At 42.4% G+C, this 27306-nt stretch overlaps 1 protein-coding gene across 13 annotated transcripts in view; it reads left to right on the top strand.

Moving 5' to 3' along the window:
- Positions 1–46: 46 nt before the first annotated feature.
- Positions 47–27306, top strand: part of Rgs7 (regulator of G-protein signaling 7) — a 433024-nt gene continuing 405764 nt past the window's right edge. For 7 of the 13 annotated variants that reach the window (XM_087581505.1, XM_087581504.1, XM_087581498.1 and 4 more), the window contains exons 1-2: positions 47–273; positions 1408–1531. Coding sequence is in view for 11 of the 13 variants with exons in the window: in XM_087581498.1 (XP_087437624.1) it covers positions 1454–1531 (78 nt within the window). In the remaining 2 variants the exon portion in view is untranslated. 13 annotated transcript variants of the gene reach the window in all.

Genomic DNA, 27306 nt, shown 5'->3' with positions numbered 1-27306 from the left:
CGCACGGGTCGGGCGTCTCGACTCCCGCGCGCGCTCGACTGGTCCCAGTCCCCGGGAGGAGAAGCGGAGGAGGGAACGAGCGAGGCGGCCCGGGGGAGCGGGCGCGAGCGGCGGCTGCCAGGGCCGCCTGTGCACCGCGAGGGTGGCGGTGGCCTGAGCAGCGCGAGTGTGATGAGGCTGCCCTGCCTCACTGCTCCGCTCGCAGCCAGCTGACAGCGCCTGCCCTCAGCACGCCCGGAGGGGAACCGCGGGGCCGTGACCTTGGCCGAGGAGGTAACCGGAGGGGGTGGGAGGGGAGGAGGCGGCGCCACCCGGAGTCCCTGGGACCCCCGGCCCCGCACCCGGTCCTCGCCCTGCGACGGCGGGAGCCACAGTCCCCAAAGAGCGGCGCGCTCGGCCGGGCTGGGGCGCTGCGCACGCCGCGGTCCACGGTGCTGAAACTGCTGCCCGGTGTGGCCAGTGCCTGGATGCGGGGCAAGGCAGCCTGCCATTTGCTGCCGCCGAGAGCAAGGGCTGAGCAGGATGAGATGGGACCCAGATTTCTCTGTTCTTCTGGCCGATTGCTCCAGGCTTGTGCAGTTAGCTTGCTCTCTGAGGTGAGCCAGGTGATTGCCTAAGGCTTGACTTCCCACCAGCCTCGGGTTGCCTGGACCTAATTTGGATGCTTTCTTCCAAAGATTAGTCAGGATTAGGTCCAGACTTAGCGCGCTGAGTGAGGTGGCAGCACAGAGGAGCCATGGGCTAGCAGTGAAGGCAGGTGAAAGTGGAAAAGCCTATGCCCAGGCTGTGTGGGGAACCCGAGGCATGGAGAGGAAACGTGTGCCAGAGAACACTTGTGGGGAAGGGGCCTCTGATGCTCCCGTCATGCGAAACTAGCAGGATAGGAGGAGAAAGTGGGCTGCTGCTGTGGGTGTTGGCTTTCTACCCTTTGGGGAGATCCGCATCAAGTGGAGCAGCAAGTATCCAGAGAGAGCTGTGGGTATTAGGAAAGTGCCATCCATGGGTTTTTTTAAAAGTGAGTACCTAACACTTTTAAAAAGAGAGTATTCACAAAATGAAGTCCACAAAACCTTAGCCAGTTGACTGTATCTAACTGGAAGGTTGTCTGTTGAAATTTCCTGGGGCTACTATAGATGTAAACTCCTTCCGTTTTTCTTTCTTTCTTTCTTTCTTTCTTTCTTTCTTTCTTTCTTTCTTTCTTTCTTTTTTTTTTAAAGTCCATGTCCTGTGTTCTCCAGTCAGCCCAGGAATGAAAAAAATTTCTCCCCATGGGTTGGGTACTGTGAACATGAAGATGAGTGTGTGTGTGTGTGTGTGTGTGTGTGTGTGTGTGTGTGTGTTGGGGGGGGTCTGTTCCCTCCAGGGCTCCTACCAGGATCTCACCAGAGGCTCTCTAATCATTTGCAGGGCAGACTGATCATCCTTGTATCTGAGCTACCAAGTTCTGTGTGAAATGGCTCAGGGGAATAATTATGGCCAGACCAGCAATGGGGTGGCAGAGGAATCACCGAACATGCTGGTGTACAGAAAGGTAAGAGTCCTTCACCTCCCTGGAAAAAGGGGAACTTCAGCTTCCTTTCTTCCTCCCTTTCTTTTTTCTCTCTTTCTTTCCTTTTTTCTTTCCTTCTTTCTTTCTTTTCTTTCTTCCTTCCTTCCTTCCTTCCTTCCTTTCTTTTTTTTCTTCTTTCTCTCTCCTTATCTTTCATTTTTTCTTCTTCCTTCCTCTTTCTTCTTTCTTTTGTCTGGCTCCGAGTATTTATCAACTTTGTGAACTCCCAGAGCATCAGTGACTATGTACTCTGCTAAAGGACGATTAGATGTTCCCAAGTGACAGGAAGTAAAATAGACCTTGCACATTCCTTGCTGACCGTTACAGTCACCTGTCGTTAGCATCTACACTGTTTGGCTATTCATTGTATTGTGCTGTTCCACTAGATTTAATACCATCCCTTGCGACTCTTTCAGACGGTATTTTCGAAACATTTAGGTTTAATAATGTCTTGAGTGTGCTGCAGTTTGGAAACTAAACGATGGCTTTACAGGTCTCCGGCGAGAATGACTGTATCCGTGGATGTGTAAGCTTTCACCAGTTTGCTCACGGCTAGATGACTCTGGTTCTTTTGGTCTTAACCTAATTTCTTACCTTGCATTATTTCCGTGACGTTATCTATAGCATCTGTGCTATAGTGTCATACATCCCTGGGATAATCTGTACAGTCCCTATTCCCCTTCTGCAAACGCATCTAACTGTTTTCTGCCATGTTTTCGTACTTCTAGACGTTGATCTACGTTTGGGTTTTGCATGTGTTTCAGGATGGTTGCTTAGGTAACCTCAACATGGTTATAATCAACACGTTTGCTAAAATTAAGGAGGCAGTATTCTTTGCATAACTTCTGCATTGGTTTCTCCTTTTGTAGTTTTTACTGGGGTTATTTTTTTTTCTTAAGCGTATTACCTGGGGCGTGTCATGGCTCGGGTTTCATTAGTTGGCACTGACAACAGCAAGTGGAAATCCTTCTCTGAGGTCAGGAATGTTATTAAGGGTTTTGATGAGCGGGAGTCCACTGGATTCACTGTGAGTGTAGATCTGTGAGACTGAGCTGATTGTGAAGACAGAGGAAAGGCTGTGTGCTTGCCTTAACCCATGCAGAAATCCTAACTTTACCTGTGTGCCCCAGAGGCATTAGAAGGCAGTCAGGATTGTGCTGGGGGGATATCGATACCACTCTAAGCAGATGCATGATGTTCGGACACAATACCAACTGCTTATCCTGTAGCCTGTGAATGGTGCTATTCTGTATACGTGTAAATGCAGCCAGATGTGTCTGAGACATCACAGAAAGAAGGGGAAGAAAAATAAGGGACTAGCTGACTCCTTCCATCATTTTATCCAAATAGATGAATTAAGACTATCATGCACTTGAACCTAAGTCATTGCTATTACATCCGGACACTGAATGAAGTAACTGTGCTCACGTATTTTACATATAGAGCTGGTCTAGAGGAGAAGAATATTCTGGCGGTAGTTGGGTACTTAGTAACTGATTTTATTTTATGTGGTATGACTTTGAATGTTGTAACATGAAAGATGTGAGGATTTAAAAAAAAATCTGTCCTAGGAGTTTATGCAGTATGGGGAGCTGTACTTCCGAGGGGAAGTTATGGTAGCAAGTTACGTTTGTTAAGCCACACAGCTGGATTCTTTTCCTGTTTGCCTATAAACAATCGACAGACAGCTTGGATGTCATTATTTGAGTGCTTGCTGTACCAACTCTCAGATTACTAAGTTTGAATTTACATTATAAATTTACTTTTATAGTTTCAAATCACTGTTAGTTTTAAATGTAAACTTGTATGTTTCATGGAGATTTTATGGAATCTAACTTTTTGTCCTTCGAGACTATGTAGTTCTGGCTAGATTTTAACCTGCAACCACTCTCCTGACTCTGCCTCTCAATAACATCTCCTCCTTCCTTCCCTCCCTCCCTCCCTCCTTCCCTCCTTCCCTCCTTCCTTCCTTCCATTTCTCTCTTTCTCTCTCTCTCTCTTTCTTTCTTTCTTCCTTTTTTTTAAAACATTATTTCTGGTTGAGCTTAAGACCACTAATGACTTGATTAGCTTTTTGTTCAGCGGGGAAATTGCCTGATAAAACATGACTGAGAAAAAAAATAACCAAGTTCAGTAAGTCTTATGTGTAATGGTGTAATAATAGGTTTAATGCCCAGCCATAGTGTCTGAACAATTTTTGTATGTGTGTAAGTTTGTGGTGTGTGTGTGTGTGTGTGTGTGTGTGCGTGCGTGTGTGTGTGTGTGCGTGTGCGTGTGCGTGTGTGTGCATGTGCGTGCGTGTGCGTGTGCGTGTGCGTGTGTGTGTGTGTGTGTGTCATAAGTAATGATTCATTAATAAGACCAGATAGGTCACAAGCACTTTGGCTCATTATCATTCACTAGCCGTTGTGTGAAATGGTCTATGTGTGCACACACAGGCAACCGAGCACCAGGACTCTTGCTCTTGTGGGGCCTTCGCAGCACAGTAGGCTTCCACTTGGTAACTTCCCTGTGGATGCCAGCTTTTCATATGAATCAAGGAGAAGGGTGTGTGACGAATCTGCATTGGAGAATTTCAACAGTTCTTGAAGGAACGGGCTCTATGTTACAATGCTAATCAATCAGGAAGTCAACCAAAGGTTTAGCAAAGACCTTCAGTCCTAATAGAACATTTCTCAATAAAGACCGAGAGAGAGAGAGAGAGAGAGAGAGAGAGAGAGAGAGAGAGAGAGAGAGAGAGAGAGAGATTGTTGTATTATTGATGGATACCAATTTTCCACTTCTGCTTCACCATTGAAGTGCAGTTCTTGAAAAGTGTGATCTCAAACAGCCTGATTGATGGCTTTTCCCCCTTGTCTCCTGCTCCCTTCACCACAGTGCTCTCTGCTCAGACCCTCTTGGCTCTGAAGATGTAGGTGTAGGAATTGTTTCCACTTTGTCCTGATGGGTTATTGATGACCCTAAGAAGCAGGCTGGAAAGAGAGGCAGAACTGTAAACCGTTACCGGTACAGCATAGGTAGAATGTTGCCCTGTGAGGATTTCTTGTTTGTTTACTGCGTCTCCCCACCATGATTTCCCTAAAGTTCTGACAATGAAAACGTGCAAGTCATCCTTTTTCTATGGAAAACCCTGTGTGTGTGCACGAGCGTGTGTGTGTGTGTGTGTGTGTGTGTGTGTGTGTGTGTTTATGTGTATGTATGTGTGTGTATATGTGTGTATGTATGTGTGTGTATGTGAGTGTGTATGTGTGTGTATGTGTGTGTGTGTGTGTGTGTGTGTGTGTGTGAGAGAGAGAGAGAGAGAGAGAGAGAGAGAGAGAGAGAGAGAGAGGAAGACCAGAGGTTAATTATGGGTGTTCCTCTGGAACTGTGGCTCCTCAGGAGCCTTCCATTTTATTTTTTTGACCTAGAACTTGACAATTAGGCCAGGCTGGCTAGCCAGTGAGCATCAGGGACCCACCATCCTCTGTTTTACCAACATTGGGATTATGAATGCAGGTCGATATTGTCTGGCTCTTTATGTGAATGCTGAAGATGGAACTCGGGGTCCTTATGCTTGAGTAGCAAGCACCATGAGCTGTCTCTTCAGGCCCTCATAGTGGTTTTACAGAAAACAGTTGTTGGTATATTAAACTATGACCACCGGGCTAAGTGAATGTCGCCATAATAAAGGCTTCAGGGTATGACGATACTGCCTAGGGTCCAGAGGTGGTACCTAAAAGTCAGTCTGGGTTGTCTGCAAGTAGCTTTTAGCTTAATAGGAAGGGTCTGTAGGGTTTATTTGATGCTTGAGATCCACTTTTAGAGTCGTTATGAATGAAATATTTGCCTTATCAATTCTTTGTTTTGTAATGTTGCTTGTTTTATAACCGAGAGATTAAATTGGAGTGATAGGTTGTCTTATATATTTTAGGACATCTTTAAAAGTGGTAAAAAAATGAGGGTTGAACCCTTTTATTCCTAGGACTTTCTGTGTTCCCCTCAGTTGGGCACAAACCAGGCTGTAAGAAATCCATTTCCATGAGGTTTGCCTGGATCCAACCCACCTTGGAGCCGGACTGTTTCCTTGACACATTTGTAGAGGTAGCAGGCTGGAAGCTCAGTTCTGTTCTGGGCTGGTGATTTGAAAATATGGTACTCAGTTTTGGTGTTCTCTGAGAGAAACATCGATTGTGACCAAGAGTGTTTGCAAAAGATGGTCCAGCTAGAAATCAGAGTACAGGGCGATGCTGTCCAAACATGGTGTCTGGCTGTCCTGTGGCTCCCTAGACAGCATACATCACTTCTTCCCTGCAGCCGACATTCCTGTATTGGACAAACACAATTTCTAGGGCACCTTGAGACCAGTATTTCAAGTTGGCTCTAATGTCCGTGCCCCACTAGCAAGAACGCTCAAAATATCCAATAATTTCTGATATCATTGCAACAACCGTTTATACTTTAGCTGTCAGGAAAGAAAATGAAAGTGTTTTCCTCTTTCACTGCCACATTGTAAGGAACATGGTTTTGGAAATAACCAACCTATCCAGTTAACTATGTCTTTCTCCCATGCCTGATTTCCTTTTACTCTTCCCTTCCCTTCTCTCCTTATCTTTTCTATAGAACAGTTTGCCTCCCACTTGTGTCTTTTACTTTTCTATGCAAAACAGAACTTTTAAAGGTAAAAGGATAAAGCTCACTAAATGCTGTTTATTTTAGTTATGAACGAGAGAACAATGTCTCTGATAACTCAGTGAATCTGTTGGAGATGAGAAGAGACTCCAACCTTGATTGAGTTCCCACCGTATTTGGATGCTCAGTCAATGTGGCACTATATTGTGACTGTGGCAGCAGATCCGTCTTTAAGGGTAAGAATAATCCAGTCTTTACAAACATGATGGGACAGCTGGCCTTTCTTACCTGAAGGCATAGTGACAACCAGCCCGCCCTTTAGAAGGTTGTCTCTGCTGGCTAGATTTACCTCAGTGTCTTTGGAAGCTTTTTCAGATGTCCTTTTGCCCTGGGAGAGTTGACACTCCTTTGAGACAGGGATGGGCTCCCTTCGTTCTGGGCTGACTGGACCATAGGCAGGCCTTGAGCTGCTGCAGTGGTCTGCTTGAACTCAGTGAATTTGTCTTCGCAAGATCGTCAGCCTCATCCCCTTAGAGAGTATTGCTGTTTCTAACTCAACCTCCATTGTAAAAAAATAATCTTTGCTGGCTTTTAATTTTAGCTGTTTTGATCTGTCTGGGTTTAGGACATGCCAGCCAGGGGTTGGGGAGGAGAGAATGTGTGGGTGGCCACGAGACAAAGAGGTATGTTAGAAAAGGAAAGAGGAATGGACTGAGAACAGGGTCCCTATTGGAAGAGTTAGAGAAAGGATTGAGGGAGCTGAAGGGACTTACCAACCAACCAGAACTCCCAGGGACTAAACCATCACTCAAAGAGTACACATGGACTGACCCATGGTTCCAGCTGCATATGTAGCAGAGGAAGGCCTTGTTGGGCACCAATGGGAGGAGAAGCCCTTGGTCCTGCCAAGACTGCACTCCTAAGGAGAATGTCAGGGGTGGAGGAGGTGGGAAGTGTTGGGTGGTTGGGTGGGGGGAACACCCCAATACAAGAAGGGGGAGAGGGAATGGGATAGGGGGATTTATGGACAGGAAACAGGGAAAGGGGATAACATTTGAAATGTAAATAAAAAAAAAATCCAGTAAAAAAAAAGGAAAGAAAAGGAAGGAGGGTGCAAATAAATACAACGGTCCTGGACCTATTGGTCTCCAGGTTTTGATTGTAAGGATGTGGGTGGGAGGCAGGCAAGAATTTTCATCATGTTTCTGGAATATTCTGCAATGGAGCATCTTATCTAAGTAGATGACTGGAAAGTGCTTTCCTGGACCCGGCAATGCTGTCTACTGTAAAGACAAGCAGACGTCTCTGTCCCTCTTCAGTGACATGAATAGCCATTTGTTAATGTTGCTGTTGGGCAGGACCCTCTTCCACATGTCTTCTGGAGGAGGCAGAAGCATTTTATTGGTGATACTTTAATGAATTCCAGCTAATAATTAACAAGTTCAGAGGAGGAAAGGCTTCCTGGTTGGGCTCTTTGCTTGCCTGGGCTGTTTGTAGGGTTGACACAAGGATCTATCACTTGAATTTTACCTCCTTCATTTTCCATCTCCAGTGTCTCTGACTCTGATTGATCAGAGGAAAACACAGATCCATGAAGAGGAGCTGTCCAGGGATTTTATTGCCTTCTAATAGCCTTGTGGTTCCCCCAAGTGACGGGAAGCTGGGTATTTTTAGGTGGTGTGGGTGACAGATCACTGCAGAGAATACGGAAATACCTCAAATCTAGACAGTTTAGTGACCTAATAAATGTTCCGTCTCCTTGAAAACAGACCTGCAGCAGGCAGGCAAGCAAGCAAAGGGATGCTCCTCCACTTTGTAGCAGCGACAAGGTGTTTGAATGTCAGGTCCACAAAGACTTCTATCCCACACAACATCAATCTAATTATAAAGTAATTGTAAATGACAAAGTGTGTGCTCAGCTCCTGAGGGGAGAAAAAGACCTGGTTTCTTTACGCCATTTGCCCGAGGCAACATAAGAAGTTTACTTGCTTTCATTTTATTTCCGTTTGTATTGTGTCTAGTTTCGTTAGCAAAAACCTGAGAACACTAGAAGTCTAACAGACAATCATGAACTTGACTCCAATACCACAGAAATTGCCCACCTGATCTAGGCTGCAAAGTACCTTGTCCAAGAGACTGGTTTAGAAGCGCCAACTGTTAGCTTATTTATATCTTATGTTTTCTTTTGCTGTTAAGAGACATCATGACCATGGCAACTCTTATAGAGGAAAATATTTAATTGCAGGATAGGTTACAGTTCAGGGGCTTAGTCTATTATTGTCATAGAACAGGAGTATGATGGAGCACAGGGAGACATGGACTATGGAAAGATGCCTAATTACCACTAAACAGGAAGTAGATGCTGTGTTTGCTTTGATCAGCAATATGGCTCTTGGGTCCCCAGCAGTAATAGACGAGGAGTTAGTTTTCTATATGACCAATAGATTCATTGTTAGCTGGTTCTATGTGGAAAGCCTGGGCTGATAGAAACCCAGGACATGATGTTATATGGCAGTGCAGACCATGCCATCATCATGAGAAGACTCCACAGTCATACTGTCCAGTTTTGGGACCACTTGTCACAGCGGGTAACTGAACACTTTGAAACTTGGTCAGCATCACTGAAGGCTGAATGAACGTTAAATCATGTTTGTTTTAAATTAATTCTGATTTATGTGTTCATGTGGCTAGTGATTATTAGATTAGACAGCGTTAAGACACAGAATGAAGGGCCCTAGAAAAATTGTGTCACATGCCAAGAAATGAAATACATTAATGTGCTATATTTCATCTAGCATGCACAAGAACATCAAGTATCTTTAAAGGAAAACCATGCTCCTGGCAAGTCTATCTTCATGGCCAGGGGCCACTTAGAAGGTCATTTAGTTTCCCATTTTCAGTTATTGCTAGAAGGTTCTAAAGAATAATATGCGATCACATAACCTTGTCTAGTTACACAGAATTCTCCTTGCTGTCCACTCTGGTTCAACAGAAAGTCTTTGTCTAATAGAAAGGTACGTAGAGAATATATCTATATCTATCTTTCTATATGTATCTATCTGTGTGTTTATGTATAAATGTATATGCATGTATATTATATGTGTGTATATGTGCAATGTGGGAGGGTGGAACCCAAGGGCCTTGCAGTATACTGGTGCTCTGCATTGAGTCACATCCCCAGCCATCATTAAGAATGTCACTATTAATATTTCTCATTTTACCTTTTCCGAAACGTTCATGTCCTCAGGAAATCAATATCATCTGTCAATTGTCATAGATATTACATTTTTAAGATTTTTGTTTTTTTGTTTTTTTGCTTTTGTTAATTAGCTATTACTTACCGGATGTCAGGTCATTTACATACATTATTTGATGTCCTAAAAATAAGAGACTATTTTGATTATTGGTGTCTTCTGGAGGGTGTAGCTGTCGCTGTGTAGCTGGGATGTCCTCAAGGGCTACATTCTCCATTCTATTCTACACACACATTCTGTTCTCCTACTAAGAGATCTCCACACAGAATGAATGGGTACCATGTAGACTCTGAGTGCCCAAGATCGCTCAGGAATTAGTGGCAGTGCTGGGGAGCTCACTGAAGATGGAGACACCCATTTTTCTGTGCTGTGTCCCAGTGTCTTGAACAAAGGCCCAGAATAGGTGTCTCTGAATATCACGTGTATACATGTATGAATAAAGTACATAGAGATCAGTCCCAAGCAAGTCCTAAGCCTCTTTTCTGCGTTGCCTAGATAAATTAGTGAAGGGAGAAGACCTTGGAATCATATTCTTCACTGCCTGTTCATCCAGCTTCCCCTTACATGATATATGTGTGTGGTGAGATGTTTGATCAATGTGATTGTTTTCTCGCCCACCAGTGACTTATTTTACAGCTGTGAGACACAGATCTCAGTCTAGTTACAACAGGTAAGAAAACAGAAGCCCTCATCCAGAAGAAAAGTTGTTTATTTTTGGTCATCTGTTTTCTAAATAAAGGTATATCCACCTTTGTCTCCTGTCTACAATTCTGGGTGCCTAGGAGAATATTCAAATCTAACAGCTCCTAACAGTAAGGGCTTAGGTCTTAAGTGGTTCTCAACTTTCCTACTGTTGTCACCCTTTAATACAGCTCCTTAGATTGTGGCGACTCCCAACCACAAAATTACTTTGTTAGTATTTTATAACTGTGATTTTGCTACTTTTATGAATCATGGTATAAATACCTGATTTGCAGGAAAGCTGATGTGTGACTCTCAAAGGGGTTGCAACCCACAGGTTGAGAACTGCTGGTTTAGAAAAATGAACTGAATTGAATTAAGGGAATATTGAAAACCCCAGCACTTCAGTGAGATGTATGAGGCACAAATATACGTCTTCTCCCTTACAAATCTAAACATTGCTTTTCAGGGCTCTCCCTAATCCCGAGTGGTTGGGAGAAAAGGAGTGTCTTTAAATTAGCAACATTACAGGAGAGGCCAGTACTCTTGCACCAAGAGAATTAACTTCAGTGTTTGCAGACTGCTGGAGCTCAAATAGACTTGCTGTGGATGAAATTGCTTTCCTCCTGGACTGAGTTCACTCATCTGTAAAGTGCAGATAAGAATAATAATCGGTATTGTTAGGATTACATGGATGTACACGTTACAAGCTGAGCATGAGGACCCATGCCTGTAATCCCAGCACTCAGGGAGCTGAGGGAGGAGCATGACTGCAAGTCTGAGGCTGGCATGAGTTATGCAGTGAGATCCAGGTCAGCATGGATTGTAGAATAAGACCCTGTCTACAAACAAACAAACAAACAAACAAACAAACAAACAAACAAACATGCACATACGTGCTAAGCATGGATGAGCGGGAATCCTTCAGTCTATGTAGCTATTAAACTTATACTACGTAAGAAGTGCATGGATTTTACTTATAAGTGGAAATGATGGCATTAAAAGAGGATTTTAAAAAAGATTTCTCTTATACATATTTTAGGATTTGTGGCTTGAACACGCTTAACATCCTCAGAGCCTCTAGAACAGCGATTCTCACCCTTCCTGATGCTGGGGCACTTTAATACAGCTCTTCATGCTGTGGTCATTCCCCCCGCACAAGATTATTTTCGTTGATACTTCATAACTATAATTTTTCTATTGCTATGAATCATAATGTAGATATTGGAAATGCAGAATATTTGATTTGCAGCCCCTATGAATGGCTTGCTTGACCTCCAAAGGGTTGTGACCCACAGGCTGAGAACTTCTTCCTTAGAGAGGTGGGAATACCAGAGTGAGACACCATGCCTGGCTTGTGTAGGCTTTAAAATTTTTCTCCCTCCCTCCCTCCTTTCATCCTTCCCTCCCTCCTTCCTTCCCTCCCTCCCTTCTTCCCTCCATTCCTCCATCCCTCCCTTCCTTGCTTCCTTTCTCCCTCCCTTCCTCCTTGCCTCCCTCCATCTCTTTCTTTCTCTCTCTCTTTCTTTCTTTCTTTCTTTCTTTCTTTCTTTCTTTCTTTCTTTCTTTCTCTCTCTTTCTTTCCCTCTCTCTTTCTCTCTCTCTCCTTCCTTCCTTCCTTCCTTCCTTCCTTCCTTCCTTCCTATCCTTGGTATGTACATGTGCATATGTATATTTGCACGTATGCATATATGCATACACATGGATGACCATGCATGTGGAAGTCAGGCAGTAATGTCTAGTGCTGCCTTTGATCTCTCTCGATCTTATATATAGAGGCAGGGGCCTGCTACTTAAGCCCAGACCTCACCTATTCCATTACATTAGCTACTATCTTACTTTAGAGGTTTCTTGTCTTTGCCTCCTAGATTGAGGGGATTACATCAATCCTACCTGGCATATGTGAGGATGCTGGGCATTTATATTCTGCTCCTTATACTTATACAGAACCATCTTCCCAATGCTACCTGTCTCAAGTCTGTACTCTTAAGCCATAACTCCTCATTCTCTATCCTCTTGTCCCAAGCCAGCACTGTTGTGCTTTCTGTCTCTATGAAGCGTTTAAGCATTAACACCTCAGAGATCGTGGCAGTGTGTGGCATCTACCCTGTCAAGGCTTGTTCACTTTGTGTGTCTTCAGAGGTCATCCACATGGTCGCACATGCCACATGTCTTCTTTTTTTAAAGACTGAGTCTTGCTTTGTACTTGTGTTCAGCATTTTGTTGACATCTTCATCCCTCCAGGGGTCCTTGGGCTTTCTTTGTCTTTGGACATTGTAAACAGTATAGCAAAAAAAAAAAAAAAAGGGGTGTACCGACATCTCCAAAAGCCTCTGCTGTTAATTCTCTGGGCATGTACCTGCTGAATGGCACAGAGATTGTCTTTTTGTCATTGTCCATTCCACAGGCAGCCCACAAAGGTTCTGCTTCCTCCACCTTCTCACCCATACTTGTGTTCTGGGTTTCGCTAAATATTCATTCAAATGGACATGGAGTGGTAGCTCTCTTGGGTTTTGATTTGCATTTTCCCGACCACAGGCCTCTTTCCCTACACTTATTAGCCATTTGTTTATTTCTGGAGAGCCTTGGAGCTTTATTTTAAAAACAGGTTAAATTGTCCTTACTTGATCAGGGCTTGGCTCAGAGGAACATGGCTAATTAGATTTTTGCCTAATCAAAATTTTGTTTAACTAAGAGTAGATTGCTGAGCTAGCCTTTTACTGGAGGGGAATCATTACAAGATTCGTAAATATAAGTCATATATATAAATATAAATATTATATATAAATTAAATGTATGAGTATTATGTCTACGTGTATGCATGCACACCACGTATATACCTGGTACCGTGAAGAGCAAAGGAGGTTTTGGATTTGCTGGAATTGGAGTTATGCATGGTTGTGAACTGCCATGTGGGTGCTGGAAACTGAACCCAGATTCTCTATAAGAGCAGTCAATGCTCTTAACTGCCGAGCCATTTTTTCAGCCCCTCTTTGTAATTGTTAAAGCTGCTTTAAATTTATCTATTCGTTTAGCATTCACTGAGGAAGGTGAGCTCTCAGCTACAGGCTGCACTGTAAAGTCGCTCAAATTGACTATGCGCTTTTACTAGGCGCAGGGCTGATGGTTTGGCCTTCTCTATGGCTGCTTCTGCTGAGTCGGTGATGTGTCGTTCATTGTTTCTAGCTGCCGCATGATAGTGGTGTGAGAATTAAGAGATGTTTCCTGTCTGCTGTGGACAGTGTGGATTTGCCAGCAACAAGTTCTATATTGAATCCAGTTACTGAATGTCTCCAATGCTTAGTTTCTGTATCTAAGAACTGAGCTCATAACAGAATCTGTCCTAGAGAGCTGCTGGGACAGTGAGCGAAGACTTCGCATGGTGCCGGTATGGGTTATGCTCTGTGCTAGCCTCGGTGGTCAAGGTGTCCATTCACTCTTATCCCTTGCTTTCTTCTACTTCTGGTGTCTCTATCATCATTCCATTTTATTAGACCACAAAGCAAAACGAACCAAAGCAGAACAACAACCCCCCCCAAAACAATAACAAAAAAACAAAAGCAAAAAACCCTAAACAAATAAACCAAAAAACAAAAACAACCTCCAAAACCAAAACCAAAAAAATTGAACATAAAACTTAATTTAGCTATCACTCAAACCATTTCAAGTTGTGCAAATATATGACAGATTATGCTTTTAATTTTACAAAGTATTTTCACACATATAATTGTTTATGAAGTCTCATGTCAAAAGGCCTGGCTCTAGTACAACCATCCCCTTGAATTAGGAGAAAATTATATAATGTGTAATAAAGGAAAAATGCATTTGTTTATAGTTTTGGCTAAACCCTGAGAGAAAGGAATCTACTCATAACAGTGCTATAAGCTATAGAAAAAGTGAAATAAGAGTCAGGACATACTCATGTGTAGATGTAGGAGAGGGGTAGAAGGGGGTTATTCTTGGTATAGAAGACCACATCTGTGTGGAGGGACATTTGCAGTCTCAGCATGGCATTTCCTGTAGGAATCCCATTTCCTAATGACCCTTTTACACGGTCTCTTCTCATTACTGCATGAAAACCTGTGAGCTTGTTATTAGTGATTTCTACTTCCCAGATGACTTCCCCAGGGGCTGAGTGACCTACCTGGAAGTTGTCATCCAGAACTGAAGACCTGGAATTCCCAGTGGTTCATGGATTCCCCACCCCCGCATACCCTGCCTTGGACCAAATTACCTTTTTACTCTGAACCTTAGTAGGAATCAGGTTAAAAGTGTTTTCTTCATCATGATGCTATAAGGATCAAATATGGCAACCCAAAAGTCAGATTCAAGAAAATATTACGCAATTATGGATGGGATCCCACTGATGGGATGGCTCTAATGGAACATCCTGTAGAGTTTAGTTTCAGTATATAAGGTCAAGCTGTGACACAGTTGGTACCCTCTAAATGGTGGGTAAACTCAGATCCAGTTTTTCATACTCAACAGTACTGACAAATACGGCACCCCAGTTAAGACAGGTTATGCCAAGCCTATTTCTGTGAAGAGAGCTTCTGTTTCCCCATAAAGTTCTCTTGTTTTTGTTTGTTTGTTTGTTTGTTTGTTTGGGGTTTTGGCTCATGATGGGTTTGTGCACTGAACCCCGGACCTATACCTATGACATGCTAGGCAAACACTCTATGACATGCTAGGCAAGCACTTTATGACATGCTAGGCAAGCACTCTATGACATGCTAGGCAAGCACTCTTTGACGTGCTGGGCAAGCAATCTGTCACTGAGCCACAGCTTTGCCCTCCCCTTTGCTTTCTGTAAGAAGCATTCTTTCTGCCTTCCACCTTTCCCTTCTTTCTTCCATATTTCTACCCCTCCCACCCTTCCCCCATCTTCTTGTAATTTCCATCAGCCTCATCCTCTGTGACTCAGAATTACTATCAAGTGCTATATGTTTTTCTTTTCCTTTTTTTTTTTAGTTTCATCTCAAAGTTTCAATTGTCTAATTATCTTTCCTTTATTACTGTCTTATTCTTTAGCTTTAGGGGTTTACTTAGAAAGTTCAGTAGCTGACCCCTTTGAGTGATGGTGGCAGCGAGGCCTTAAATCAGTGAAAACTGTAAATAGCACACGGAAACATAACTATTAATGTTCCTGAACCCATGAAATAGCAACCTCTTTGGAGCTTGAATGAGGCAAGCAACCTGTAGTTCTCAAAGAATTTTACAGTTCAGACTAGCCAGACTCTCGGAATTATTACAGGGAAGAGAGATTCATTTGAGTTCAATGAACAGAGGCATTACTGTTCATTAGCCAACCCAGTGAAGGGAGATATCAAAGAAGTCTCTTCTTTAATTGTAAGAATCAATCTTACAAAGGCACTTACTCACCTTGCAACAGATTCTTGAACTAATTTGACACACATTGTATGAACTTTTATTGAAAGTCATTTGGGTTGGAGATTGGGATAGCATCGATCAAAAGCAACTCTTCCGTTAGAAGCAGCTTCTCATGGACAAACTTTATCTATGGCCTTGAGTCTCCTTGATATTCTGGCCATGAAAGTTTATTTGAAACTAATTAATTTACTTGCTCCATATTGATTTGTTTTACTCAAAGCTCATTGCCACTGTATAAAGTGGTTGTAAATCACTCTATCCTTGGTATTGCTTTTCCTCCTCTTCTGTAGTAGTAGCGCTCTTCATTTTCATCCCCACATGTGGCTGCCATGACAAGTATTATATCCCCCAAGCTCCCAGGCAACCAGGCAGGGGCATATTACATGTTCTAGTTCATGGGATAAGACTAGATGAGATGTAGTACTGAGAGGTGGCCATCTTAAAGAAAGGGAACAGTGAGAGAGACTCACCACGGCTCCACAAAAGGCCAACTAAAACAAAACAAAGCAACAGAGGAAACTAGAAAGAAAAGACAAAAGGACATTAAGAAAGAAAAGGAGCCTCCCCCTGCTTTTTTCTCCATCCTGTATTTTCTGTTTCTCCTTCCTTCCCTCTCGCTCTCTTCTATCCCTCTTCTGTCTCATCCTCTCTTTTATTCCTGCTGGCTGGAACTTAGTTATCTGATTCAGAAGGGGGAAGGTAAGAAATAATGTGGACTGAACAAAAGAGAATTAACCAGATCCTTGCTGAATCAAGTGTCTTTACAGACTAGACCTGCCTGTGAACACTCTCTATATTGGAGAAAATTTATATCTACTTTAAGATAATGCATTTTGGTTTTCTGTCACTTGCAACTAAGTGGAATTCGAATCAATTCCAGAACTATGACTTTAAAAATTGTGGCATGATAGTAGGTCTCAAGTTCTATTTCAGATATTAAATATATATAGTTTTAAGAACAATCTCTTTGCTCTCTGGAGATAAATATAGTTTCATTAAACAATTTATTTGAAAGACTCCAGTTTAAATTAATTATGAATTTGATCCAATTTAACTTAACGAATATTTATTAGATAATTACTATATGCAAAGCAATTTACCAGAAGTGCCAGAGTAGTGATGGTGATGTGTTATTGGCCAGAGCAACATTCTGTCTCAAGGTAGAGCCAACAGTTTCTTTCTCTCTCACTCTTACTCTCTCTCTCTCTTTCTAACACACACACACACACACACACACACAAACACACACACATACACTCTCACACACATATAAACACACACTCACACACACAAGCATATATTCATACACAAACATACATGCACATACATATAAATGCATATACTAGTACTTTCATAAAAATCAATGGGGTAATTATCAATTTCAAATTTTTCATTATTTTCCTATAAAATGCTGTTATAGAAAGTTTATCATTGCCCGTATCAAAAATAAATACAAATAAAGATATTGTGATTGATTTTATCACTTATTGTGTAAATATTTGGTATGATGGAAAATCTTTGAAAATATATATCTTGCCATCTTTCCCTCTTTTCTCTTTACTGTTTTCTGAGACAGAGTTTCCCTAGATTTGTTATTGATCTTGATTCTCCATCTTTTGTCTCTCTGGTGCTTAAACCTTGGGCTGGAGGGTGGAGCACAAAGCCTTCAAACATTTCATTAATATTAGAATTAGAATGCATGAGCGAGCCTGTGTGTGTGTGTGTGTGTGTGTGTGTGTGTGTGTGTGTATGACTGAGGATCTGTTAGCAAATTGCACATTTTAAATCAAAGGCACCAGATAGACTTTTACAAAGAGTCAAATAATCTCAATCCTTAGCACTTCTCTTTGTAAAAATTATCAACGTTACAAAGAAAAGAGAGTCACTCCTACAACATCACAGTACTTGTGCTCCTTTTAGAAGATCCCACATTCTGAAAGAGAAAAAACTACACACTAAGAATAACTGGCATTTTCTGATAACTAAAAGTAGAATAGTTCACCCTAAACATTGATAACAGTCAAAACGCTAAGCACCAACAAGTAATAATTTTATTAGCCAGACCAACACAGCGATGAAAAACCATGCCACCTTCCCTAAGAATGAGGTAAACACACAACTTTATCTTCACAAAGTAAAGGGCAGCTTTGCATAGACGGAAGAGTTATAGAAACGTAACCAAAGGGACATTCCCATTGGCTGCAGCTTAGGTAAATGCTCCCCAAAGGTGCATGAGGTGCTGGTTTGCTTGCCAGTCTGTGACAGCATTGAAAGATATTGGAACCTTTTCAGAATCGAACTGTAGAAGTCCTTGAGTTGTTGAGCATGTGTTGGACACCAGCCCCATTCTCTTTCTCTTTGTTTATCATGATGTCATTAAGTAAGAAGATTTCTCTGCCATGTAGTCTTGCCACAGTTACTGTCTTGCCACAAGCTACAGAACCCTAGTAACTGGACATTGAAATCTTCTGGAACTGTGATTGAAGTTATGACCTTCCTTCTTTATACGTTGTTTATGTCAGGTGTGCTGTCATAGTGATTGAAAGCTGCCTAGCACAGCCTTAGGATTTGCAGATGGAGGGACCATCGTTAGATTTAGCTGGAAAATTTTCTGATGCCTTTCCTACCACCTGGACATGTGTCTTGTAGAGCAACGTTCCTTCATCCAAACTCTCCATTCCAGTAGAATAGGAACATCCCTTAGGTATATCACCTGAAAGTCCTCTGTAGCCTAATGTGACTTCACAATTTCTGTGTGGTTCACCTCACTTCCTCTCACTGCACAGACCCTGTATCATCTCACATAATCATCATGGGTGTGTGTGTGTGTGTGTGTGTGTGTGTGTGTGTGTGTGGTGTATATGTGTGTGTTTGGCATCAGCATAGTGAGGTATTTTGAGAGTGATCTTATTTCATATAACTTTTATCATATATTGTTATACAGTTTTGTTAGGTATTAGTTAGCTCTTACTATGTTTAATTGATCACTTAAACTTTATCATAGTTGCACTCATATAGGACACATTAAAACTCCACACAAAACTGGCCCAAGCACATACTGGGGATCCGGATGACTTCATTGTGGGTAACAGAACATGCAGAGTCAATGTTTTTCAAGTCTTTCCTAATGCTGTCAGTGCTCTCTGGGATCTGGTCTTCTACCTGGGCATGTGCTTAGAGACTATGCTTGGGCACATAAGATGTAAAGGATTGATAACGACTGTGCAAAGACATGACGATTTCTGTGCCCGATGCTGTCACTCTCTGACTTACCAATTGTTTGTGGGCTAATTTTGATCATAACAATGTACTTTGTGTCATTTCTCCATGTTGAACTGGGAAGACATGACTAGTCATGGCAAGAAACAAAGCGAGTGTGTATGTGATAGGATGATGGGAAGAGATGCACAGAGGAATAGGAAAGGGTAGATAAGTGGAGGCGATGTTTCAAGAACCCAAGATATGGAAGGTTTTATTTCGCTTCATTTTTTAATAAGAGTCTAATAAAATGGACAACATTAACCCATCGCACAATTAGGGGAAACGTCTAGAGACGTTGAAAGAGTGTACCCCAAATCACATGGACAGTAAATGGTAGTGTCAGGATTGGAACTCAAGCCTGTCTGACTCCATGTTCTGTTTCTCTGCTTACCAGACCAGAGCCTGAATATTGAAACTGCATGTTTGCAAGTGTTTGGGTTATAACCTATGTGTGACCTGGAGTGAGCTTTGAGACCCTTGGAGCCTCTTACTCCTCACACATGGAGGTACTGGCAATGCTCCCCCTCAGAGGTTTGTGGGTTACTCACAGAAGCCTTGTGCAGATGTTCAAACACTACACAGGCCACAGGCACTTCACTTTCCTCCCACTGAACCTCCAGCTCTTTGCATTAGAAGCGGTTGATGAATGTCATTGATGTTAAGACGGTGGGTTAAGACTTTATACAATCCTAAGAATTAAAAGGAGAAAGAGAGGGGTTGGGTTGTGGGAAAGGAGGAAAGATGTCTGAATTCAAAGCTGAATGCATCTGTGTATTAAGAAACAGAAGGAGGAAGCGATGATCACAGCTGCAGACTCTGCCGAAATCGTCTCACAGAGCCACACAGGTGGTACCCCATTCGATCTCGTCTAAATATTTCTGTAAAAGCAGAGCTGTTTGTCTGCATTCCTATGCTTTGGAGAGCATCATTCTAGCTCCCAATTCTACCCCTTCTTCCAAACACAGTGCTAGAATATTTGAGGTGATTAGGAAGATGTGGTAGGAGCAGGCACTGTATGTGTCTTCTGTAGGGTAGATGGAACTGATACCCAGGATGGCTTTGGGCTGATGGCAATCTGATGCTGCCTCTAGGAAGTTGGACACATTATAGGGTTTTTTTTTATTTCTACTGCATCAAGTTCTAAAATAATCTGATGTTTCCTCAAAACATTTCATCCTCTCAATTCCTGCTTAAGCTTGGCAACACCATGGCTGTCTGACAAAGTGGTTTGGGCTAAGAATCTTGCTAGTCGCTAAAATACATTAACAAAGAAGCCGGATGATAAAACTAAAAGCATAGGAAAGAAAAATAGCAATACTTGACCATAAGAATGGCTTTAAAATGTTTGGTTACCATAGATACATTGCATCAGATGGACAGACAGACACATGAACGCACGCACATAAACATACATACCAGTGATATTCCACTAGAGCTAACTGAGTGTGTTCGGTATATATATCTTTTCCCACCTCCATGACTTCCCGGTCAATGATGTAGAAACAGAAAATAACCATGGTAGGATGGAAATCCACCAGGGGAACTGTCCAATGCTGCAAAATCATAGCCAACACCCCCATCACTGCACCCCCACAACTGCTTAATGAACATGGGTACATCACTGTGCATATATGAAAGTTATTTCATTATTAATTTTTTATCTCTTGAGTTCTCTACAAATAAGATCTCTTGGCAATTTATCTTTGTATGTTGGCTGATTGAGCAGAAATTTAGTACATGTCTGAGATTAAAGAATGTATGTATGTATGAAGGGAGGGTTAGAATTGTGGCTATGGGTTTGCAATAGGTACAGTGCATTTATTAACTGATATTTTATTAATAAGGAGTTTTGCAAGCCCAGACAAGATGACAGTGCTGCAGTTCGCTCCAAGCTTGTTGAGATAATAGAAATCACATTTGCTCTAATGCCAGAAGCACTGGGCGTCCACTTAACCCCTTGCAGTGAGAGAACAAGGGACTACTTTGAAGTTCCTGCTTCTGTCTCTGCTTGTTATCACTAATGGGTTGACTCGGTGATCTGATTTAATTTTGTGTCTGTGCAAACACATGTGCAAGATGATTTCCATGAAGTGATGAAATTTAAGGCATGAATCTGAATGTTAGAATAGGTTTCTGCTATCGTCTGGGATCCTGTTCACCTCTGAAGATAAATCCCCCTTTTGAAAAACGGGATCATCTTTGGCTTCCTTTATAGTGTTGATTGTATTTGGTTTATTTTTCTTTGTAGCATGGAGATTGGAATAATCACTTTATAACTGCCCCATGGATAGTTATGTTGATTGTTTAGAACCTTTAACTGGCAAAACTCAGGGTCCCTGACTGCTCACTGCTAATGACTCCTAAAATGTCAGGGTCTAATAACTTTCATGGAAATGGATGCTCCCTGTGTTCTGTAGTTGTGCACACAAAATGTCTATGCATGGCACCACTGTTTATTCTTTTGCTTGTTTGCGACAAGGTAGTACTGTGCAGCTCTAGTTGGCCTGGAACTCACTACGTAGACTAGGCTGACCTTAGACTCCGAGAGGTCAGCCTGTGTCTGCCGTCTGAAATTAAAGACATGTGACATTCATTCATTTGAAGTGTTTGTAGCTGGTGGTAGGGTTTTCTAGAAGAAATTCCCTATTTTATTATAATTTCTTCTTTATAAAATGCAGACTGGCCATAGCAGTCCAAGAAACTGAAGACTACACAGATTCTAAGAATATTCCTCCCTACCATTCCCACCTTGAACGTGTGTGCGTGCGTGTGTGTGTGTGTGTGTGTGTGTGTGTGTGTGTGTTTAGTCCAGAGGACAATCTCACCTGTTGTTCCTCAGCTCCCTACCTCCTTGATTTTTGAAACAGGATCTCTCACTAGTCTGAAACTTACCAAGTATTTTAGGGTTGGCTGGCCAGCGAACCACAATAATCCTTGAATCCATCTGTCTCTGCCTCCCCAGGGGTGGCATTAGGAGTATATCACCCATGTCTACTCCCCCACTCCCCTTCCCCCATCTCTCTCCCCCTTCTCCCCCTCTTCATTTTAATGTGAGTTCCTCCTTTTCACATGAGTTCTAGGGTCAAACTCAGCTCTTCATACACCTAAGCCAATCATTATTCTGACCAAGCTGTCTCCTCAACGCTTAAAAATATGACCTTTAAAACTGAAAACATGGGGCGTGGACTTTATGAGTGGGCTGGGTTCTGCTGTTTAAGTAGAGGATTCAGTGCATTCTCTGCCCCCTCCTGCCATGTTCTCCTCAATGTAGACAGTGCCTCCTAATGCAATCTTCATCTCACCACAGAACCAACCCTCCCCACGCCTGCCTCCTGAGAGGTGCAGGCTAGCACAAAAGGTTTGGGGAAGGTAGTGTCATTGGGGTTACAAAAGGATTTTATGCTCAAATGGTCTTTATGATTCAGCTTTGGCACTGGGACTCTGCATCCCCACTTGTCAGTAGAAACGAGAGAGTGAAAATCATAGGGTGAACCCCATGTTCTCGGCCTTTGTGGTCAGTAGAGACAATGATTACTGTTGAAGGGGAAACAACTTTTTAACTTTAATTTTATTTATTTGTTTGTTTTCTTGAGGCAGGGTCTTGCTGTGTAGATCATGCTAGCCATTTGACCCTTCTTGCCCTGTCTTCTGAACACTAGATTTACACATGTGTGCTATCAGCCCTGATTTAATTTTTTAATTAAGTACTCTTTTCAGACCTTCAGTCCAGAAGGTAAGAGCTTTGAAAACCTTAACTTTGCCTATCAACTGCTTACCCTAGATCAACACTTTGGCTTGCCTTTACCCCTTTTTTATACTTTAGTGCCTGAAACACTTCAAGAGTCTATACATTTCACTGACCTGCCAGTGGTAGATTTCTAAGCAAGTTCCTTCGTGATTATGACTCTTGGTTTTTGTAAACATCACAAAGTTGAACGGTGGGCGTGTGGCTCTGTTACAATTTAGATTCATGAGAAAGCCATCTAACTTCCACAGAAATTTAATAAAAATGCCATATTGAGGAATGATTTTCTGTTAGGAGGAAGAGAAAATTATAGGGGCTGTGGAGATGGCTCAGCGGCCAAGGTAATTTCTGTACAAGAATGAAGACTTGTGTTTAGATCCTCAGAACCCCTATAAAAGCTGGCTGTGGTGGCACTTGCTTACAATCTAGTGCTGGGAGGCAGAGATCAGGGGTAAGGGTTGTGTGGGCTTGCTGTCAGACAGCCTAACTGAAATATCATCTTTAGCTTCTATGAGAGATGCTGTCTCAAGAAATAAGGTGGAGAAAACGTTGAGGAAGATACTTTGATGTCCACCTTTGGCTCCCATTTGTGTAGACACGAAGATGCAAAATCAAGATGAAAAAAAAAAAAAAAGAGGAATGTCCCGGATGAGACATTGGTTTTGCTACGGTGCAGCACCATCGGTGAGTCATTTGCATAACCGTATCTCACAGAGTGTGCTTTCAGATCCAAACAAGTAGCAGGCCTCCAGAGGACGAAAGCAGTGTGACAGCAAAAGGAGCTAAGGGCAGTGGTGTCAGAGTGGATGGGTTGAGTGGCTCTGTGTTGGAGATTCATTCTAAGTTACAACTTACACTTCTCTCTTCACAACCTAAGTTTCAAAACGTAACAATACTTATTTCTTGTGAACTTTTTTTGGTAATTTTTTTTTTTGCCATTGGCTATGTCAGCCTTATTCATCATTTAAACTCTTTCTTTCTTTCTTTTTTCTTTTGTTGGACATTTTCTCTATTTACATTTCAAATATTATCCCCTTTCCCCTCCAGCAACCCCCTCCCCTCTCCCCCTCCCCCAGCCTCTATGAGGGTGTTCCCCCACCCCCCACCCACTACCTCCCTTCTCCCTGCCCTGGCATTCCCCTACACTGGGGGGGTCCAGCCTTGGCCAGGCCAAGGGTTTCTCCTCCCATTGATGCCCAGAAAGGCCAAACTCTGCTACTTATGTGGCTGGAGCCATTGGTCATTCCATGTGTACTCTTTTGTTGGTGGTTTAGTCCCTGGGAGCTCTGAATGATATTGTTCTTCCTATGGGGTTGCAAACCCCTTTAGCTCCTTCAGTCCTTTCTCTCACTCCTCCATTGGGGACCCCGTTCTCAGTCCAATGGTTGGCTATGAGTATCCACCTCTGTATTTGTAAGGCTCTGGCAGAGCCTCTCAGGAGACAGCTATATCACGCTCCTCCTGTCAGCATGTACTTCTTGGCGTCCACAATACTGTCTGGGTTTGGTGATTGTATATGGGATGGATCCCCAGGTGGGGCAGTCTCTGCTCCACATTTTGTCTCTATATTTCTTCCTGTGAGTATTTTGTTCCCCCTTCTAAGAAGGACTGAAACATCCACACTTTGGTCTTCCTTTTTTTTTTGTACTTTTGTACCTTGGGTATTCCAAGCTTTTGGGCTAATATCCATTACTTAACAGTGAGTTCATACCATGTGTGTTCTTTTGTGACTGGGTTACCTCACTCAGGATATTTTCTAGTTCCATCCATTTGCCTAAGAATTTCATGAAGTCATTGGTTTTAATAGCTGAGTAGTACTCCATTGTGTAAATGCACCACCACTCCTGGGCGTATTCCCTGAAGATGCTCCAACATATAACAAGGACAAAGGCTCCACTATGTTCATAACAGCCTTATTTATAATAGTCATTATTTATAATATCAGCTGTAAACAACTCAGATGTCCTTCAATGGTGGCAAGGATACAGAAAATGAGGTAAACTCTTATTCCCTCAGAAAACTGTGAAAATGAGGTGGGTGAGGACCAGGTGCTGGCCATTCTGTAAACCAGAGAACTTCCTGAATGTTCTAAAGATGGCACTATATTTTTCCCATATTGTGTTCATGCACATTTGTATGGTGAATCAAAAAGCCTTGTCTTACTGTCTATCAGAACTAAACTGTCCAAGCAAGTCCAAGCTGCAGGCTGTGACTGCTTCTGCTTTGGCCCTAGACATACAGATGCCAGACAGGAAATGCAATTAGGCTTTCAGAAAGAACTTTACCACAGACGCAAGTTTTCCTCACAGAGAAAAGTTTCACAGCTTTAAATATTTCCTGACTTCTTAGGCTGTGAATTGCCACGGGACCCTTAGGTCCCTCCCTCCACCACAAACTTGTGGAACTGAATTTATCCCTTCACATCCTCAGGAGTAAGCAGTGATTAGCCACCTCACTGTTAGGGAAGTCCATTGATGTAAAGTCTGTTTCCTGGCTCTCTTTCCCATCTTTCCCACGGTTCTATTTACATTTCTGGGTTTACATAGATAGCTATATGAATTACTGGATTTACATAGAATATCTATGTACTTTTCTTTTATACAAGAACACTTATCCATATTGACATATCAGTCATGGCTCCCCCAAGCCTTCAGCTTTCCAGAATAAACGCTTCTATTCTGTTTGCCTGTTTGTAGATCTGTTATCATATCATTTGCTTTTTGAAATTTATTTTTACATTTATTTATTTACGTGGTGTGTATATTTGTGTGTGTGCATGTGGGCACTCCTGTGTCACAGAGACCATGGGTGGATACAGCTTTTGGGACTCAGTTTCTCCTCCTTACACCAGGTGGGACGTAGGGATTGATTTCAGGTTACCAGGCTTGGCAGCAATTACTTTTGTCAGCCAAACCAACTTGATGGTTCACAGGTCTAGCTCAGGAGGGCCTTGAACTTTGCCTTCTCCTACCTCTGCCTTTTCAACATCTCCCACCAGCAAGCCCCTGCAATGGTCCTTTCCCTTGCCCTGTTCTTCTCCGGCTACTCTCATAGACTGGGGCTTGGGAACACACCTTGACTACAATGCTTTTTGCTCTCTTTCTGGTACAGTGACTTTGAAAAACTACCTGGCGTTGTTTGCAGTAAGTGTTTATAAGTCAACTTCTTGAAAATTTAAAGACTATAAGCAAAAGGTTGGGGGTAGGTCAAGGGGGAAAGTCAGACCGGAAAAGGAAACTATGGACAAAGTTAGAGGATACACTGTTTATTTGGACCATTAATGTTTAAAGCTCTCCTATCTATTTGGCTCCTTCCAGTGGTTTATTTGGTATTTCTTTCATGACACTGATAATTTTCATCTTATGTTTCCATAAATATTTGTGCTGGAAATTAAAGAAGAATCACTTTTTAACTCCTGCCCTTCAACTGTCAAATACGAGCCCTAGGGAAGCCTCCTCACCTCTGTAAAGCATTGGTGATCAAATGTCACACTGGCTTAAGAAACTGCTTGGGGTTTTAACCTCAAAATTTGCTTATTTACTTCTTTCGATTGGAGTCATTAACTAGGAGAGGTCAATGGGTCAGTAAGGAAATAAACCGTCAGATGAAGTTGCTGGATCCCAGATCTTGAAACCTACTTTCGAAATACCAAACTTGAACATGTAGCAATACAAAGAACAAGAAGAAATATGCATGGCAAACCCATGGTAGAGAAAATGCATTCTTTTTCCTGCATGACCTCACTGTGCTCAGCACTGCACACGTAGGATATAATCTAATCCTTACACCATTCCTAGGTTTGTTAAGACACGTGCTGGGGGAGGAGGATGATGACTTCGTAGATAAGAACACTTGCTGTATAGGGGAACTTGGCCTTGAATCACAAACACTCACCTAAAAGTCAGGCATATCTCAGTGTGCCTGCAACCACAAAGTTGAGAGGGAATGTTGGCAAAGATGGGATGATTCCAGGGGCTCACTCATTTGTCAGCCTAACTGAAACAGTGGGCCTCAGGTTCTCTGGGAAACTTTGTCTCAGGGAGGTAAGGTGGAGGGAAATAGAAGACAACCAGTATCCAGTATCCTCCTCCAGCATCTGTATGTGTATTCCCATGTATCTGAATATATATATATGTATATATATATGCATGCATCTAACGTGTGTGCATGCATGTGTGTGTGTATGTGTGTCTGTTTGTTTGTCTGTCTGTCTCTCTCCCCACTACACACACACGCATACTTAGGCTAACTATGTTGGCATAGCCAGTATTTGAATCCAGATTATCTTTGTTTTGACCCTGCTCACTTGATGGCTGTATTATTTTACTTTAGATAGACTAGAGTCTCAGAAACTATTCCCTAGGTTTCTTTCTCCCTCTGATCTGATCTTACTGACAATTATGTATTCTATAACAGCAGCTCAAGGAATGGGTAAATGTTTGACCCAAGAAAAGACCCATTTGCTTTAATTAGATCCTGTAATTTTTTTCCCCTAGAGAGGATCTGTAGTTGGCAGCATATATGAAATTGCTCATTAGTTTTTTTTGACATTTTCTGGAGGAAGCACTTCAAAAAACAAAAGCTAAAAGTCTACTAGAGGAGAACAAACACAAGAATCATGGAAAAGCAATGAGTGGAGACTGACTGGCAGGCCAACACAACTGTGGTCCATACATAGCAACAGGATTTATTTTGCTATGTGGCATGTGAGGCTATGGTGATGTGTTTTGGGTGAAATTCGGTGTCAGAAATCAGTCCTCATGTGGCTTGTCTGGCAGTGCCCTGTGAATCTCTTTCCACTGTTTCTCTGGACA

Source organism: Rattus norvegicus, chromosome 13, assembly GCF_021556685.1.
Source record: "Rattus norvegicus strain SHRSP/BbbUtx chromosome 13, alternate assembly SHRSP_T2T, whole genome shotgun sequence".
Taxonomy (NCBI): Eukaryota; Metazoa; Chordata; class Mammalia; order Rodentia; family Muridae; genus Rattus; species Rattus norvegicus.
Note: the sequence above shows the minus strand (reverse complement) of the source record. Positions and strands in the feature narration are given on the sequence as shown.